Here is a 19818-nt window from a genome sequence, read left to right as displayed (position 1 = left end):
CCTGATAAGCTTCTTTGATGGCAGAGACCATCCAATGGACTATGGAGGCGTTGGAGGACCAATATACCGGTCTTGATCCGCAGAAGGTGACAAAAAGTGCATCCGTCTTGTGGAAGCCCTTGGTCCTGTCCAAGTAGAATTTCAGGGCACGCCTGACATCCAGGTAGTGCAGACCTCTGTCTCGTCTTTGGGCTCAGGAAAAAACATAGGTAGCACTATTTCTTCCTTCAGATGGAATGGAACAAGTTACTTACCTGTAACTGTTGTTCTCCAGCATGGGTCTGGCATGGATTCACATGCTCATGAATATTCCCTGTCGTCAGGCCGGGTATCCTCGGTACAGAAAAGAATCAGTATCAGTTTAGTTTCTGATCTGTCTTTCTTAGTAGTAACCAATCACTGGTCTCTGGGTCATACTAAAGTGGCAGTATGACCAAGTGAAGAGCCGCAGAGGGTTAGGCGGGAGGGTTCGCATGTGAATCCATGCCAGACCCATGTTGGAGAACAGTTACAGGTAAGTAACTTGTTGCTTCTCCAGCATGGGGTCTGGCATCGATTCACATGCTCATGAATAAGAGAATACATAGCAGCACACACATGCACAACCACGGGAGGTGGCAACAGGCTCAACATTAAGCAATACAACAACTCAACATTAAACATCTATTACCTCCTCACCAGGCTCACCTTAAGCAAACAGGTTGCGCAGCACTGCTTGGCCGACCCTGGATTCCCGATCGACGCAGTAGAATCTTGTGAAGGTGTGCGTCGACCTCCACGTCGCAGCCCTGCAGATGTCCAGCAGGAGGACACCAGACAGGAACGCCGTGGTAGCAGCGATCGCTCTGGTCGATTGGGCTCTCGGATGGCCAGGCAGCGGTCGGTTTGCCAACCGGTGACAGTGCATGATGCAGCCGGAGAGCCATCTGGAAATAGAAGTCTTCGAGAGAGCCTTCCCTTGATTCACAGTCCCAAAGTTCACAAACAGCTGTGATGTCTTCCGAAAACTTTGTGCGGTACACGTAGAACTTCAGCGCTCTAGCTACGTCCAGCGAGTGCAGAGTCCTTTCAGCCGGCGACGAAGGAGACGGGAAGAAAACTGGCAACACCAAGGGTTCGTTGAGGTGGAAGTCCAACGGCACCTTGGGCATGAAGGAGGGAATGCGTCCTCAGCACCACCCTCGTGTCGTGAAACGTCAAGTATGGCGGCTTGCAAGATAGGGCCTGGATCTCTCCCACTCGTCGTGCAGAGGTGATGGCCACGAGAGACGCTGTCTTCTACGACAGAAACTTCAACGGTGCCGAATGCATAGGCTCAAATGGGGGCCCCCCCATGAGCCTGGTCAGCACCACGTTGAGCTCCCACGCCGGGACAGAGGCCTTCACCGGCGGGAATGATCGGAACAATCCTTTCATAAATTCCTTCACCAGTCGATGAGACCACAAGGACACCCGTCCCGTAGTTCTGGTGTATCGCGAGATGGCGGCCAGATGTATCTTGATGGAAGCGTGAGCTAGTCCAGATCTGCGTCTGTCGGCAGCTTGACTGGTGTGGACGTTGACAAGTCCAGAAGGTCCGGGAACCAGATCTGTCTCAGCCACGCCGGTGCGACGAGGATCATCCTGCACCGGGACCTCTTGAGCTGGTTGATGAGCCGGAGCAGCAACAGCAGCGGAGGGAACGCATAAAGAAATAGGCCGTCCCAGGGGAACGAGAAAGTATCGCCCATGCTCCTCGGCTGGGGGAACCTGCTGGCGAACCTCCGGCACTTGGAATTCGTCGCAAAGAGATCGATTTGGGGTTCGCCCCATCGTCGGAAGAGTCGATCCACTTGATCCTGGTGTAGTTCCCACTCGTGGCACGAGCGCAGCTCTCTGCTGAGTGAGTTGGCGATCGTGTTTTTTATTCCTGCCAGATGAAGAGGCACCAGAAACATCCCTTGGGCGACGGCCCAATGCCACAGATCCTGTGCTTCCTTGGGTAGGGCAGGGGATCTGGTTCCGCCCTGCTTCCGGATGTAGAACATCGTGGGTGTTGTCGGTGAAGATCCTCACAACCTTGCCCTTGAGGGACGGAAGAAAAGACCCAAGAGCCCAGAACACTGCGCGGAGCTCCAAGATGTTGATGTGGAGTGACTTCTCCGGGAGCCAAAGGCCTCTCGCATGAAGATCTCCAGAGTGCGCTCCCGAACCTTCCAGGGAGGCATCCGTCGTCACCTGGTGAGCTGGGGTCTGAAAGTCCGTGCCCGCTGACAGGAGAGCGGGTACCCCACCACCGGATCGCCTGACGGAACGTCTCGTTGAGGGATCCTGTCCTCAAAGCTGCCCGTCGACTGGACCCAGCAGGCGTCGAGGAACTCTTGTAAGGGGCGCACCAGATAAATGCAGGAGGACATCATCCCGAGGAGGGACTTGATAGATCTTACCCTGGCCATGTCCATGGCCAGCAGACGCTGCACCCTGCCCAGAATGGTCCTGGTCCTTTCCTCCGACGGCGAGGCCAGCCGCGACACTGTGTCGAGCTTGGCTCCCAGAAACAGGGTGACTTGCGACGGAACCAGGTGGGATTTTGGAAAGTTGATGGAGAATCCCAGGTCCGTGAGCAGCTGGACGGTCTTCGCAGTGTGCTCTACGGCGAGCTCCCTTGTCCTTGCCCGGATGAGCCGCCAGTCCAGATAGGGGTAGACGTGGATCCCCTGTAGGCGCAGCCGCGCCGCCACCGGTGCAAGGCACTTGGTGAACACCCTGGGTGCCGACTTCAATCCGAACGAGAGGGCCTTGAACTGGTAGTGCCGCCCTTGGACCACGAACCTGAGGAACTTTGTGTCTTTTTAGAATGGGGATGTGGAAGTACGCATCCTCCAACTCCAACGACGACAGGAAATCGCCATCCTCCAGCTGTCCCAACACGTGCTGGAGGGTGACCATCCGGAACTTCTGTGCCTTGATGTACTTGTTCAGTCGTCGCAGGTCCAGGATGGGGCGCCACCCTCCTGTCTTCTTTTTTACGAGGAAGTACCTTGAGTAAACTCCGGAGCCCCGAAGCCTCTTTGGGACGAGCTCAATGGCACCCTTCTTGAGCATCGCCCTTACTTCCAACAATAGTTGAGGGACGTGATTTTCCTTCCTGGCCACGGGAGGAACGCAAGGGTACTTCTTCCGAAACTCTAGGGCGTGCCCTTGGGCCAGGGTGTCCAGCACCCAACGGTCGGTGGAGATGGACTCCCACACGCTGACGAACCTCGCCAGCCGGCTTCCCACCGGGGTGCTTCGGAGGGGGCCCGACCCCACGGTTGGTTCAATCTTGTTTGGAGGCCGCCTTGCCTCCTTGACCTCCCTGTCGATGACGACGGGCACCATCTGACTTGCCGCGTCCCCTGTAGGCTTCCTGGGACAAAGATCTTGCCGCTTGGCTGTATGTGGAGGAGCCACTGCCGGATCCCTTGGAGGCACCTTGTCTGCCTCCGGAGCTCCGAAAGGACGGACGTCGTTTGAGCACTCCCAGTGCCCGGGCAGTCGCCGTGTCAGACTTGATGGCCTGAAGGGACTCATCAACCGCCTTCCCAAACATGTTGTTCCAGTCGAAGGGCATGTCCAAAACCTTGGTTTGTACGTCCTGGCGGAAATCCGTCACCTTGAGCCATCCTCGTCTCAGGCAAACGCCGTTGCCCAACTGACGGAAACCGGTGTCGGCGATGTCAGTTGCAACCGTGATGGCGTGGTCCGAAGCAATCTCACCTTCCTGTAGGATTTCAAGGGCCTCAGCCCTTTTGGCGTCCGGAAGGAAGCCCAACAGAGGGGCGATTTTGAAACACAACTCCCTGTCGTGGCAGGCTACGATAGCCAGGGCGTTGTCCGCCTTGATAACCGTCGCTGCAGATGAGATGATCCGTCGTGTCCAGCTTTCTGCCCTCGCCGTCCGGCAGGGAAGTTGATGTCGAGGCCGATGCCCCCCCAGCTTTCTTCTTTGCCGCCGCCGAGACGACCGAATCCGGGGTAGGTTGTGCCCGAAAGCACAAGGGGGCAGCGTCGGGGACCCGGTACTACTACTTGTACCGGTCCCTCTTTGCCGGCGCCGTGGCAGGGTTCTTGAGGAGGGCAAGCCCCTCATCCCAGATTTCATCAAGAAGTGGTACGGCGAGGACCGTCTTCCTTTTAACCTCGCGCTGTTGGTAAAGGAACCCTTCCTTCTTCTCTTCTGGGCAGAGCTGGAAGAGCTCGGATGCCCTGGAAATCATGGCATGAAAGGATCCAATCTCGTCGGGCGGGGACGCCTGAGCAGGGGGCGACGGGGGACACGTCCCGTCGTCACCTCCGTCATCTGTACCTGTCGTAGCCGTGCCTCTATCATCCCCGTGGGTAGTAGACCGGGGGGGGGATGGCAGAGCAGGCCGCAGAGGTGGGAGAGGTGGCGTAGGATGCGTCGTCCTCTTATGCGGTGGACTTTCCGAAGGTCCAGGCTCTGGTTCCCCCGTCGGGTCTGGCTCAGGTACCTCCGTCGGGAGGAGGGGCAACCTTATCCTTATCTCCGAGCATAAGGACTGAATCGCTGACAAAATGGCAGCCGAAGTGTCCTGCGGTGCCGGAAACTACAGGCGCGAGGGCTCTTGAGGAACCTCGCCGGCGACAGTCGCTCTCGTCGGGATCCCTCCCGATGGGCTGGGCCTCTTACATGACTTCAATGAGCTCTTCTTCAGAGGTCGTGTCTGTTACCACGACGGCCACCTGCCCCTCCACCACCTTTTCCAACGAGGACTTCGTGGGGGTCTTCTCAATGGGCCTGAAAGACGACTCCCTCCGCGGTGGCAGGAAGACTGGGTCCTGAGGTCGCCTCCACTGGCGTAGCCTCCAGAGGCTGAGCCAGGGCTGCTGCGACATCCTCAATCGAGGTCTTAGCAGGGTGAATTAAGGCCATCGTCACCTTCTGTACGCCTGGGGCCTTCACCTTGGGGGGAGGGTCCGAGCCTTGCTCCCCCTCTGCCGGAATCTTCGAGATCGACCGGGGCATCTCCAGAAGCTTCGCCGGGTTCTCAGACTTCCTCTTACCCGAGCCAGAGCGTTGGCTCGTGGTTGATGGCGCCGGGGAGGATGCGCCCTGCCTGGCAGCCTAGAAGCCCGAACGTTCGGCGCTCCCGGTGCTTGGCCTTTTGTTGGGCCCCCGTCGCCGGGGGACCCTCACAGGACTTAGAAGACCGCTCAGAGTTTTTTCTTTTTCTCGCCTGACGGGCTCTTCCCTTCCAGCCAGTTGGCGAGACGGAGGTGGCGATCCTTCATGGTCTGCTCCGACATGTTCCCACAAAACGCAGTGTCCTTCTCCGTGTGCATCTTGTCCTCATGGAGACAGAGGCATACTGAATGCTCGTCCTCCTTGAAAACATTCTGAAGCTGGCATCCAGGGCAGGTCCTGAACAGCTTCCTGGGCGTCGAGCTTCCTTTCTCCTGGGCCATGTCCGGGATAGGCCTCGGAACTTCTGGAATCCTCCAAAAGTGCAACTCAATGAAATCTTCACCCTTGAGGGGCGTAGAAAACTCTGAAACGGATCCCTGTTGATCTGATGTAGAAACGGTGGAGCTTGAGGCTCTATTTAACCGAAACATGAGAAAAATCTCCTGAAAAAGTGCGAAAACGCAGCAAAAGCTCGAGAGCTACAGCACGAGGACTCCCCAACACATGAACGTGCGGTAAAAATCTGAGAATGGCTGCCAGAGGCGGGGCTTAGGGAGAGGGCAGTCATTGGCGGGGGCAGTATGACCCGGAGACCAGTGATTGGTTACTACTAAGAAAGACAGATCAGAAACAAAACTGATACTGATTTTTTTTCTATACCGAGGATTCCCGGCCTGACGACGGGGAATATTCATGAGCATGTGAATCCATGCCAGACCCCATGCTGGAGAAGTGGAAGGCACCAGAGATAGGAATGCTGGGTGCGTCCGCAGGACTACCTTATCTCTGAAACGTAGTATAGGGCACCGAGGCGACCAGCGCCTGGATTTCGCTTATCCTGCGAGCCGAGGTGAGGCAGACTAGCAAGGACGTCTTAATGGTGACCAGCCTGATGTCTGTGGACGCCATTGGATCAAATGGTTTGTGCGCCAGGGTACCCAACACTATATTGAGGTCCGACACAGGGTGAGGCCTTTTGATGGGCGGGTAGAGTCTGGCGAGCACCGTTAGATGCTTCTTGACAATCAGGTTGGAAGTGAAGACCTCTTCCTCAGAGTTTCTGCAGGCCCGAATGGCTGCCAAGTGCGTGCGGCAAGTGTACTTGCACACCAGAGAGGGCGAGGTGCGCCGAGAAGGCGAGCACGTCGTCCAAAGTACATGCAAGGGGGTTGATATCCCTAGAGTCTACCCATGGTCAGTGGCTGAACCTGGTTCAGTTGCTCTTATACAGGGCCCTAGTAGCTTGTCCTAGCGTGACCTGCTCAGGAACCACACTGAGGGCTAGTTTCTGTGGCACGGGGTGAATGACCCTGCCGCTCTGCTGCGCCAGATGATGTGCTGGGCCCGTCAGATGGCAGGTCTCAGAGGCTGAGCAGCTCCGAGAACCATGGCCTGGCTGGCCACCATGGAGCCATCAGAATGACGCTGAGTTGGTGAGACTACTTGATCTTGCATATCATCCTGTGCATCAGCGGTGTGGGCAGGAAGGCGTATGCTGCCAAGCCGTTTCACTGAAAAGCATCGCCCAGGGAGCTGTGGCCCTGCCCATGCCAAGAGGCAAACTGTTGGCACTTCCTGTCGTGCCAGGAGGCAAAGAGGACCACCTGGAGGTGTCCCCATCTGCTGAATATCTCCTGCAGTATGAGATCGCTCAGCTGCCACTTGTAATTGTCCGCTCCCAGCCTGCTGAGCTTGTCTGCCCCCAGGTTGGATTCCCCCGGAAGGTGGACGGCCCAGAGGTAGATGTTCTCCAGGGCCCATATGCACATGCTGATAGCCAGTCTGCAAAGAGGAGACCTGGTGCCCCCATGCTGGTTGACATAGAACATGCTGGTTGAGTTGTCTGTCTGGATGAGGGCAACCTTGCCCTCGTTCACCGGAAGTAAGGCTCAGAGCGCTAGACAGATAGCCTTCAGTTCTAGCCAATTGATGTGGTTCTCCTGCCGGGTCCAGGTGCCATGGACGCAGTGGTTGTCCAGGGAGGCCCCCATCCCTCGAGAGATGAGTCCGTAGTAATGGTGACCAGTGGAGTAGGTTGCCAGAAGGGCTTGCCTGTCCGCATGAAGCCACGAAGTGCAGCTGTATCCTCATCCCGAGTCTTGTGTGGGGGGCGGCCAATAGGCCAGCCTCTATGAGATCCAGGTGGTGTTGGTACCACCAGGCCAATGTCACTTCTCTGCTGAGGAAGTGCGCAGTGACCCTATTGATAGCCGTGATCTTGTCTTCCGTGGGAAAAACTCGGGAGCCCGTGTCCCAGATGAGCCCCAAGAAGGTCAGTCTGCGTAGGCTGCAGTTGCGACTTCTTGAGATTGAGCAAAAAGCCCAGATTGTGAACTCTGGGCATGAGGTGCAGAGCACTGCTTCCGGAGACAAAGCCCTGACGAGCCAGTCGGCGAGGTACGGATCGATGGTGTCCCTGAGCATGGCCGCCACTGTATTCATCAGCCTGGTAAAGACCCTGGGGGCCAAAGTTGAGGCCAAAGGGAAGCACCTTGTATATGAAGTGGTAGCCCATGATCCTGATTTGTAGAAAAGAACGATGAGGCTGTCAAATCGGGATGTGTTGGTACGCGTCCTTCAGATCCAGGGAGCACATCCAGTCTCCCATGCATAAGGTCTCCGCTTTCAAAGCTGGCATAACCATCTTGAATTTTTGTAGAGGTAGGGAGAGGTTGAGGGTGGAAAGGTCCAGCACAACTCTCAGGTCCGCCTGGTTCTTTTTCTGAATGGTGAAAATCCTGGAGTAAAAGCCCAAGCCTATCTGGGAGGCTGAGACTTCCACCACGGCTTGGCTCCTGACAAACAACTGTACCTCCGCCAAAGGAGTTGCTGTCTCAACCCGTGGGAGTGGAGGGGAAGAGAGAGGAGAGTATGGGATGGGTAGGCAGTACCCTGTGGATACTACCGCGAGGATCCAGGGGTCTGCAAAATTCTGGCATCAGAAGTGTGCATGGAGATCAAGCCTGCCCCCCACTGGAGACACGTGGACAGAGAGGTGGACTGGAAAAAGCCCTTACACTCCACCCCCCTTTTGTGGTTTAAGCCGATGTGGGGTCGGCGAACGGTCAGGCTGCCTGGATCTCTGCTCTTGGAAGCCTCAGAACACTCCGTATGTATGCCCCTTGTCCGAGCGCTGCTGTGACTGGGTGCAAGTTTTGGGCAAAGAACAGATACAGACTTGGCCGTTTAAGAGCTGTTTTTCTTTTTGTCCAGCTTCTCTTCTGTGGTGGAGTGGAAGAGCTCACCGCCTTCGAATGGAAGGTCTAATATGCGTTCCTGGACATACAGGTTGAATTTCGTTAATTGAGCCAGTTCTCATGTCCGCGGCAATGCTACAGTGGACTCCATGATGTCTTGTGCCACCATCTTGGCCTCCGTCAGTCCCGCCTTGAATCGTGATTGGCTCAGCACCGGAAGCTCTGGCAGGAAATCGACAATTTCCTGCCAAAGCCTCTGGTTAACTGCTGCTAGCATGGCATCCGCGTTGGCTGGACGTAGATGCAGGGACGCGTTGGAATACAGCTTTTCCTGTACGCTTCCAAGATCATCTCCTCCTTGCCTAGCAGCCACACAGAGGAAGAGGGCGAGGACGACTGAGGCTTGGAGTATAGTGATGCTGCAGCGATCACCGAAGAGTGCGGCTGAGGGTGGGCCGATAGCAAGAGTGTATCCCCCCCTCCATTCACCTGTAGTTGGCGTCCAGGCGTCAATTGACCGGCTGGCCCGAGTGGGGCTTGAGACAGCCCTTTTTGGCCAAGGAGACTACTTCTGCATAGAGATCCCGGTTCACGCTGCGGGAGGTAGCGTAAGGACTTTGGCAAGGACCCCATCTGATGGTTGCCAGACCTTGGGTTGAGGAAGGCCCAAGTACTCTGCCATCCCCGCATGACGTTCATGGAAGGCCTTGGCTGATGGCGTGTTGGTGTCATCATCTGTGTCCACCTGAGGGTCCGGTTGGTCAGGCCCCGGTGGAGGGGTGCTGGGAGCCAAAGGCTGGGGCGTGGAGACTGGAGGCTGGTACGGTACCGCCTAATCGGTTGGGAGACTGGAGAGGGCAGCAGAGGCTGCACAGGGGCTGGGGGCGCCTGTACTGGGGTCTGTGACACCGGAGCCATTGGCGGGAACACGTTCCTGATTGGCGTCCCTAAGGATAACCCCATTCGAGGAGATTCCATGATCCAGAGGAACCTTTCAAAGAATCGGTCCTCACAGGCCGGAGGGGTGGTAGGTGATACTGATGGGGTAGCGGGTGGCTACAGGAGCCGTTGCATACCCTGCCAATATGGACGCAGCGGAAACATGCCTTGCGCAAAGGAAGGGCAGGCTGTAGGCTACGTACCTGGTTGACACAAGTCCCACCTTGACACGTTCCTCCACCTGCTCCCCGTTTTGGTGTGGTATCAGGTGGATGTCAAAAAAATCGGCACGGTGGCCATTTTGTCAAGCTGCCTTCCACGTGCCTCTGTGGCGTTGCTTGGCTCACTGGGCCCAGCCCCGTCCAGGAATCTTGAGTGTGGATCAGGAGGCCTACCCTGTTCCTCCTGCCAAGACCGGGTAGATGTCTTGCCTCGACAGATCTGCCGGTAGAACTGCGTAAAGGCGCCACATAGGCCATTGTGCCGGTACTAGGGGGTGGCCCCTCGGGTAAAGACCCGGTAAAAGATCCTTACGGTCCCGCAACACTGTCACTGGTAGGATCAACTGACCCCTCAGCCTGCCGGTAGCTGAAATAGCATTGGTACTCGTGATGATACAAGGACTTGAGTGGTCCCTCCCGCACAGGCGAGTCCTTGGTAAGGAGTCTCCCTTGTGGGGTGCGCTGGAAAAGAGCGGCCCTTCCTTGGGTTTGGATTGATGATAGACTAAGTCCTTTAGGTCCTCGGGAAGAGCTCCCGCCACCTGGCTATTCTGTTCTTCGGAGACCTCCTGGAGAGCGCGTCACATGCAGTACAAGCTTGCCAGCCGTGGTCTGGGCCAAGGCAACGTAGGCAGAGGGAGTGGGGTCTTTAATTGTAAAGAGCCTGTCGCAGGATGACACCTGCGGAACCCTGTAGAAGTCGACATGTGCCGGGGAGGAGTGTGACGCCCGAGGACCAAGTACCTGAATGATAGAGACATAAGACGGAAGAGAAGTATCCGCGCGTGGAATTACATGGCCGAAGCCAAACCCAGGAGCGGTGGTGAATTCGGCCCGTTCCTGTTGCCGCGTAAAAGGGAACTGAGGTGTAGCGCTGGAGGGTGGAGTCAGTGCAGTGCATGCTCCCAGGGCCGCACACCCGCATGACTAAATTTAAAGGGGGAAGAAGGTTTTTTCTTGTGAAAAAGGTTCTGTCTCCCGTCCCTTGGAAGGGACGCCCATGCAGTATGGAGGAAAGGAGACGCGACGTAAGAGTATGTCCCATGGAATGAGTCAAAAGGGAACATTTTTGGAGTAGCGTTTTACAAACACTTGGGAGACCACGTCATATGAACTCTGCTTAAAGTCTTTACAGTGTGCACCAAGGAGAAGAGTTGATAGAAATGCTAGGTGAATAATCAATGATACACAAAGGGGGCAGTCAAGGGGACTAAAAGAACCCGTTCTATTCCAATTTAACATCTGAATGTTGCTAAGCTTTTAAAGTATGGACTAGTCACCTAGCGGAACCAACAAAAAGAAATGGACCAAGACCAGCCAAGTACTCTGTGTAAGAGGACGGAAAAGAATAACAAGTTACTCTTACCTGGTAACTTTCTTTCGATGGGATGGATGTATTCCATATCTATGACAGTAATCACCACAGCTGTGCTGCTGCGGAAAACCTTTGGCGTCTCCGATGATTTCGATATGCCGCCCTCGAGGACGACCTCCGACGTCACCGACGTCACAAGTAGGACGCACGACGCCCGTAGCCTCAGTTGTAGTTTTTTCCCAGAAAGCGTGCCACCAGTCTTCCGCCAGTCTGACGCACAAAACCTTGCGGAAACGTAAACTGCAATCGCATAAGAAATTCTGTAGCGGAGAAGGCAGGGAGGGAGCGATATGGAATACGTCGTCAGACCATCCCATCGAAAGAACATTACCAGGTAAGAGTAACTTCTTCTTTGAGGGGATTGGGTCCTCTGACGTATTCCATATCTATGACAGACTCCCAAAGCAGTACCAATGCAAGGAGGTGGGAAAAAGAATTTAGAAAACAAATTTAGAATGCCCAATCAAATTGTGGAGTAAAGGACCGCCTTGCCAAAGGCTAGATCCTGCCCCCGGATGGAATCGAGGGAATAGTGACATACAAAAGTATGTACCGAAGCCCAGGTGGCTGCATTACAGATGTTGCGAATAAGAACACCCCTCTGCGGGGCAGTAGAGGCAGCCATATCCCTGGTAGAATGGGCCCGTAAGCCGACCGGTGGGTCCTTACCCACCAAGCGGTAACACTCAAAGATAGCCAAAATAATCCAGCGGGACAAAGTCTGTTTCGTCACAGCCTGTCCCAAACGCTTTCCAGCGTAACCAATAAAGAGCTGATCGTCCACTCTGACCCAGGACAAGGGTGAAATATAAAAGCTTAACGCTCTCCTAGGATCAAGCCTATGGAGCCTCTCCTCTTCCTTACCAGGATGTGGAGGAGGATAAAACGCCGGAAGAACAACCTTCTAGCCTAAATGAAATTCCGACGCCACCTTCGGAAGAAAAGGACGAACTCCAAGGACAACCCTGTCCTTAAGAAACACAGTGAGGGGTGGCTTAACTGAAAGTGCCTGTAACTCACTCAGCGAGTGGAAGTGACTGCAACTAAAAATACAGTTTTCAGAGTCAGTCTCAAAGGGCATGAATGCAAAGGCTCAAACGGAGCCCCCATCAGAAACTTGATAACAAGGTTCAAATCCCAACCGGGCAACTGGAAAGGTGACGAGGGAACACATTAGTGAGCCCTTTCAGAAACTGAGAAATTAAAAGAATTTTAAAATAGGAACACTCTTCAGAAGAGCGCTTAAAGATGGACAGCGATGCCAGGTAACCTTTAATGGTACCCACTTGAAGGCCCCTGTGGGCCAAAGAAAGCAAAAAAGACAGAACCATGGGAATTTCACATGCAAAAGGACCACATTCTTAACCCTGCACCAGTCGCAGAACTTCCTCCAACGGCATCGGTACAGGGACTTTGTTGCGGGCCTTCTGGCCAAAAGCACCACCTCCATCACGTCTTCAGGGTGGTCCCAATCCTTATACCTCAACCTTTCAGAAACCAAGCATGAAGGTTGAGGGACCTGACCTCTGGATGGAGAACCTGACCCTCCTCCCGTGAGAGCAGATCGTCTCGGTAGGGAAGACGATGTGGAGGGCAGATGGACAAGTCGAGAAGGTCCGGGTACCACGTCCTCCGGGCCCACGCCGGAGCAATGAGGATCATCCAGGAACCGAACCTCCGTAACCTATGCAGTACTTGCGGGATGACAGTGACTGGAGGAAGCGTGTGCAGCAGTGGGAATGACCACTCAACCACGAACGCGTCTCCTAAGGCTCCGTTTAGAGGAAATTCCCACGAGCAGAACCTCTAGCACTTCCGGTTGACACTTGAGGCGAAGAAATCCACTTGAGGGCTCCCCCAAAGGACGAATATCTCCAGGAGAATCTCCTGAGCCAACTCCCACTCGTGAGGGATCAATCACGCTCTGCCTGCTCAGACCGTCCGCCGTCTCGTTTTCGTCTCCTAGCATGCAGATGAACTGCCGAGATCGAAACTTCCTGCTGGATTGCCCAGAACCAGAGCTGCATCGCCTCCCTGCACAGAGGAAGTGACCCTGCCCCCCCCTCTTTTTGTTGATATAGTGCATGGCCACCGTGTTGTCCGTCAGGATCAGGACATTCTTCCCTCGCACAGTCGGCAGAAAAGCCTTCAGTGCTAGCCTGACGGCCCTCGGCTCCAACAGATTAATATGTAGTCTGGACTCTGACGGAGACCAACGACCGCTGACTGTCAACTCGTTGGCATGAGCTCCCCATCCCGTGAGGGATGCGTCCGTCACGATCGTCACCTCCGGCCAGGGCAGCCAAAATGGAGCCCCCCTCATCAGATTGCCTTCGTTGGCCCACCACAGAAGGTCCTAGGCGATCAAAGACGGCACCCGAATAGGGTCCGACATCCTGCTGGAGGACTGAGACCACTGGAGCTTGAGTGCCCATTGCAAAGATCTCATCCACAACCTGGCCTCTGGCACCAGAAGAATGCAGGATGCCATGAGGACGAGCAGTCTCAAGAACTCGAAACCTGGGAGAGTCTGGGCAAGTTGAAACTTATGCAACATCTGCTGAATGTGATGAGCCCTCACCTGGGGAGGAAAACACTGCCCCAGGGACGTGTCGAGCACCGCTCCAATGTACTGGAGCCTCCGAGTAGGTGTCAAGTGGGACTTCTTTAAGTTGAAGGAGAAGCCCAGCTTGTGGAGGGAGTGGCAGGTGACTGACATGATCCAGGACTTGCTCGGGAGAGCTTACCCTGATAAACCAATCGTCCAGGTAGGGGTAGATGTGAATCCCCCCTTTCCTGAGGTGCGCTGCCACCACTACCATGAGCTTGGTGAAGACCCTCGGGGCGGAGGTATATCCGAATGGCAGGACCCGAAACTGAAAGTGCGAGTCGCCAACCGCAAACCTCATGTACTTCTTGTGCTTTGGATTGATCGGCACATGAAAATAAGCGTCCTTGAAGTCGAGAGACACCAACCAGTCCTGAAGTTGAAGGGCCTGGAGGACTTGAGAAAGAGTAACCATCTTGAACTTGTCCTTCCTGAGGAGTTTGTTCAAACCGTGCAAGTCCATGATGGGTCTCAATCCCCCGTCTTTCTTGGAAATTAAAAAATAAGGGGAATACCATCCCTTATTCCTCTCCGCTACAGGCACCAGTTCTATGGCGCCTTTCTCCAGCAGGGATTGAACTTCCTGCGAAAGGAGCAGATCCGGAATCTTCAAATAGAGATTCCCCGGTGGATTGTCTCGAGGCCTCTGCCAGAAAGGAAGCCAGTAGCCGTGGGCTATGATCTCCAGAACCCACACATCTGCCACTCTGCAAGATGGTGCGCCAACCTTCCCCCAACCGGCGAACCATGGGACATGGCCTCATGACTGAGCTGAAGCGGCGTTGCATGAGGGCAAAGAGGCAACAGCCCGAGCGGCCTTGGCACCTCGAGTACCTTGTTTTCCACCTCTGACACTCTTACGGTGGTCCCTTTGACTGGCAGCTCCTCTCGCTTTACCAAAGGATGAGTAATAACGAAAGGAACCTCCCCTCCATTGCTGTCCCCCAGGACGAAAAAGCAGAGGTTGTCGAACTGCAGCGCCTAACGACTTTGTTGCAGCTTTTGAGGTCTGCAACCTCTCAAGGCTCTCGTCAGCCTTGCTGCCAAAAAGATGTTCCCCGTCAAAGGGCATGTTGAGGAGCCGGGCCTGCACATCAGGAGCAAACCCCGACTTGCCCAACCACGCAAACCTGCGCATCAAGGTGCTCGCCGCCATGGACCGGCTGACACAATCTGCAATGTCCAAACCCGACTGAACGGCCTCACGCAGCATCCTTGCCATCCTGAACCATGGCAAGGAAACCATCCCGTTCATCCCCTTCGGGAATATGTTCAGTCGCCAAGGAAACAGTTCCAGAGTGTGCGTGAAACGAGACAAGGCACAAATGGAGTTGGCCGCCTGAAGCACCATACCCCCCTGCAGAAAACACTTTCTTCGGCCAGCCGTCAAAAGGCTTGTCCCTATCAGGAGGGATGGTAGGGTACGACGCCTGCTTTGCCGGGGCCGTAACCGCCTGCACCACCAAACTCTTCACAGTAGGGTGCTTGGACAAGTGGCAGGGGTCACTACTGGCTGGGCGGTATTTTTCACGGCAAAGACTTGCTCACTGCCGGGAGACTCTCCGGAGCAGTCCAAGCCGCCGTCACCCTCCTCTGTAGAGTCATATGAAACGGCAGTACCGGGTCAGTTGGTGGACCAATGTCGAGGATATCCGTAAGGTCATCCTGAACAAACTCCCCTGGGGGAGCACATCATCCTAAGTGCTCGGTGACCCGTGACATAAGGCGCCGGTACGAAGAATCGGCATGAGTGCCAGGCTCAGGCCTACAAAACTCCACCTCCGGAGAGGTGCCCAGCCCACTAGCATCATGCAGGGACTGCCTCAGGTCCTCAAACTGGCTATGGCCCGAGAGAATCTCGTCAGGCACCGTGTCTGGCACCATGCCATCAGAGCCCTCATCCACCTCTGAAATGAATTTTAGATGGCGGTAAGAAGGCACAGGACTGGAACCAAAGCCATGCTTGACCTTGGCCTGAGCCTTTCTAGGTGGTTGCCCCGAGCCACGGGGTACCCCCGTTGACACAGCCCCGAAAGGAGTCAATGGCGTCGAGAGAATCGGCTTAGACAGACGCGGCGCCGACAGCATCGACGCCGTCGGCACTGGCCTTGAAGGCGGAGCCCCTAGCGTGTCCCTCGACATCCTGGGTGCCGAAGGCGTCAACAATGTCCTCGGAGGCAGGGGACCTTTCCCGCAAATCGTGACGACCACCCGAGCCTGAAGGCGTGCGAGCAGCGTCTCTCGGCTGATCACGACTGACCCCACGTAGGCGCCGACGGACCAGTGCCCTGCGATTCGAGAATCGCCAATATTTTCTTCCCGAAGGAAGCCCATTCCTTCGGTGTCACATGCTTGGTGGGGTAAGCGACCCGCCGACGGGCGGAGTCCTCGGATGAAGACGGGGAAGGCGACCTATGACTGCGCTTCCGGGAGTGCCACGAAGAGGCAGAGGAGTGGCGAGACCGACTCCGAGACCCACTGGACTTCCGACAACTACGCGGAGAGTCGCCCCTCGAGTAGTCTGTCGAAAGCCCTGCAGACCTCGACCTGCGGGGCTTGGACACCTTACCTACAACAACTTGCGCTCCTGCAAGGCTTTCGACTTGAGCAACTGGCATTGGAAACCGTCATCCGTGTCATGGGCCGCCCGAGGCACCAGAGGCAGGTGTCGTGCGGGTCCGTGACCGACATCTTGGACCCAAAGTCCCCGCACTTCTTAAAGCCCGGACGCGGTGTGGAAGACGAGGTAGACATCTTCACGAAGAAATATTTCAAAAACAGGTTCGAAGAACCGAGAAAGCAACAGAAACTCCAAAGAGTTGAGGCGCGCCAAGATTCCCGAAGCAAACAAGTTCACGGAAAAAAAGGAAGTGAGGCTACGGGCGTCATTCGTCCTATTTATAACATCCAGTGACGTCGGCAGTCGGAGGAGGTCCTCGAGGGCGGTGTATCGACGTCATCGACGCAGACGCCGAAGATTTTCCAAAGCAGCACAGCGGTGGCGATCACAGTCATAGATATGGAATACGTCAGAGTACCCAATTCCCTCGGATCAAAATTCTCCTCGGCAGGCAGCATACCTGTTAAAAAGACAGTACCCAGGGCAGCAACATCAATTGATGCATAAAAGGACTTTGACCCTGTGAGATGTGTTGTGGGACAGGACTGTGTCCTCTCCCTCTTTAGTCTAGCGCTATAACCAAGAGGCAGACCAATACCAATATAAGACTTCCAGAGCAAAAACATAAAAGCACTTGTGGAAAATGAATGCATTCCATGCTGGATCATTTGATGTGATGCCAGGCAAAGTCAATCCCATGAAATCTAGTGATCCATCTTTAGTGAGACGCTGCTTCAGAACAAAGGCGGAAGAATTGTCTATGAAGTGGGAGAGACTGCACTTCTGAGAAGTATACTCTCACCATGCAATCAGAGATACAAAGTACTTGAAGACTTGAAGGCATTATCAATCTGGGATAAGGTGAACTGCTTAATTTCATGGCACTTATTGTACAAGCTATACATCCCGCTGTGCAAATACCCAAGACACGTTGAATGAAAATGAACCAAATACAATACAATACTGTGAGGTAATAAAATAAAAGAACTTCCGATGAAATATTGTGAAACCAGAGGAAGAGCGGTTTTAATCTAACCAAACAGAGGACCTTACCCACATGTCGGTGGGCTACATCAGGCTGGTTGGTGAGAGAAGAATGAGCTGACAAAAAAAAACACCCAGGCTGGCTGCCGATGGAGGCTAACCGAATGAGAAGTCAGACCAAAAAAGAAACGAAACGACTGAAATCGAGCCCTTTTCGCTCAAAGAGAAATGGAAACGCCTGCTTACTAGATTTGAAGAAAATCCATTCCATCATGAGCCAATCTTTGATAACCCAAACACAAAGCTCAGCCACAAAGCAAAGGCTAAACGTCAGGAAGAAGCAGGTTACTCTTTTCAAAGAAGCCGATTTCGATCTCATGGAGGACAATGGCAGTGGTAAATTATAACAAATAGTATAAAGAAGTTGCATAATGGTGATCTCAGATGGCACAGGAGAACTCACAAGACCAATTACATCAGTTAAGTACTGAAAACCGCCACAATGGGGAAGTACCGGCTGCCCCGAAATTAAAGGATGGCTGCAGATCATGAAGGAGGATCTTTAGAGAAAAATGGGAAAAAACTGGAGGGATCATTTGATTTTCATTCAAAGAATTTGCCAGCCTTTAGAGCTTACAGATTGTATATATTACATAAAATACAGATTATAAATCTAAAATTAAAAAAGGTTATGTGAGAGAAAGATTAACTTGTGAAGTTAAAAATAAACAAGCATAGGTAAAAGCAATAATAAAATCAATGAGCCATTTACACTAAGCCACTTGAGATGTCGTGCTCAATTCTAGAACTATTGTTTGTAATTTTCTCGCAAATCAAATTACTTTGGCTCACAGGTGCCCCTGGTGGATAACAAACTGTGCCGAAGTGTGCTCAACACCTTCAGCTTGCGTGGTTGCAGCAATCGCTGGTGAATTGTACAACAAACGTAGGGCTTCAATTTATAGTACTGATGTGCACAGACGTCAAACTCAATTTTCCAGCCTCTTTCCTCTTCTTGTACGCATCAGCTCTGCCAGGAGTGACTGAGGGGTTCTCGGTAAGGCATCCTGGGGCAGAATTTACAGGACACCAGAATTAAAGGAGTTACGAGCAAGCCAGAGAGACTAACCTGCCCTCCACTATTTCTAGAGCTCCATGGGCTGCTACTCCTGGTCAGGGGCCTCTACCAGCATGCAGGATACAGGGCACAGAGCAGCAAGCAGCACTGCACATGTTAGAAGGCAACCATCGGATGTAAAAATGCATCTGAATCTGCTTCTTTTGCTCTACCCATTTCAATGAGAAAAAAAAGTACACATTTCAAAATGTACACTCATGTCACAAAAGGCACTATGTGGGATTTTCTGAAGTTTAGAGCTGGGACTAAAAAAATGCTGAAATACCTGCTCATATTGTGCAGCCCCACAAGCAAACTCAGTTCATGTGATGTGGTTGAGCGTAGAAGTCAACCGCTTCTGTGGGCAAGTAAATGCAAGGATTTGAAGGCCAAAATGGCCACACCTGGGTTCAGTCACGCAAGAAATAAATGAGTAAAGAAAAATAGCAATAGCTCTTCAGAGCGGTGACCAGCACCAAAAGGGCAATGATACGACTAGAAGAAAAAGAAACCATATGCCATCAAAAGGAAAAAAGCGCAGTATGTTTGACTGCCTTGCTAAATTTAACAATCCTAAAAGAGTTCCGAGATGAAAGACAACCACATGCATGTGAACGTCTGGAAAGCATTTCTGGAACTAGAAAGTATGTGAACAATAAAGTGTGCAAGATTTATAGTGGGTAATCATTGATCAGTAATCATTTTTGAGGCAACTGATTATGAATTGATGTCACTGATGTTTCAATAAAATTAAGTTTACTTCACAAGATTTGTACACTATTTTGTAACTGAACGACTTACAGTTCATAAGTTTCATAAAATCTTACCTTTCATTGGACTTGTACAATGTGGTTCTATAATTCGTTTAATTCCATTACTGGTACAGTTCAATTTATCAGTTGCAAGTTGGGACTTCTCTCTGGAAATGAAAAAACGTTTGTCTTCAATAAAAGAATACAAATAAAAAGAAAGAATGCAAAGCAGAACTGTTCGACATTCAATACAAAGTTATTGTGCATATGTATGCGTCGAATTAGGTAAAACTTTAAAAAACCAACTACTTATTCCCCCCACCCTCCTCGTGCACCCATCAGAAAAGAAAGTCGCCATGCTAACAGGCAAGCAAATAGATTACCACATATCCTCTTACAGCTACCAGTCCCATCAAAGTAAGGTCTCCATTAAGTCACTGAACTTATCAGTACGCGCAGCGGATAGCAATTTTCTCAAGTCGGCTCGCTCAGCATGGAGATTTTTATAAAAAGCCTAGCCATTTTTGTGCATCGGGAGCACCACAGACTCCCAACCAAGTAATATGGCTTTCCTAGCAGAGAAAAGAACTTTGAATTTACTTGTTGTGGAATAATTATGCCATTCCTCGCTGTTGAGACCGAGGACTTCTGTAATCGGGGTAGCTGGTACATCGTAATGTGATTTGGGTTAGGCGCCGCATTATCATCCCCCAAAATGGTTGAATACTCTGGCATGTCCAAAATATATGGCCACCGGATCCCACCTCCCTGCAAGTCTCCAACAATTAGGTGTCTGGGTAAGGTCTATAGGACAGAGTTTGGAGAGGGTGTATGTAGT

At 53.0% G+C, this 19818-nt stretch overlaps 1 protein-coding gene across 2 annotated transcripts in view; it reads right to left on the bottom strand.

Moving 5' to 3' along the window:
- ZCCHC2 (zinc finger CCHC-type containing 2) overlaps positions 1-19818 on the bottom strand; it is a 762062-nt gene that overhangs the window by 233170 nt on the left and 509074 nt on the right. For both annotated transcript variants that reach the window (XM_069613675.1, XM_069613676.1), the window contains exon 9: positions 19056-19147. In XM_069613675.1, coding sequence (XP_069469776.1) covers positions 19056-19147 — 92 coding nt within the window. The remainder of the gene's footprint in view (positions 1-19055; positions 19148-19818) is intronic.

This window comes from Ambystoma mexicanum, chromosome 5p (assembly GCF_040938575.1).
Source record: "Ambystoma mexicanum isolate Mex_15411 chromosome 5p, UKY_AmexF1_1, whole genome shotgun sequence".
NCBI lineage: Eukaryota > Metazoa > Chordata > Amphibia > Caudata > Ambystomatidae > Ambystoma > Ambystoma mexicanum.
This window is presented reverse-complemented; position numbering and strand designations above follow the sequence as displayed.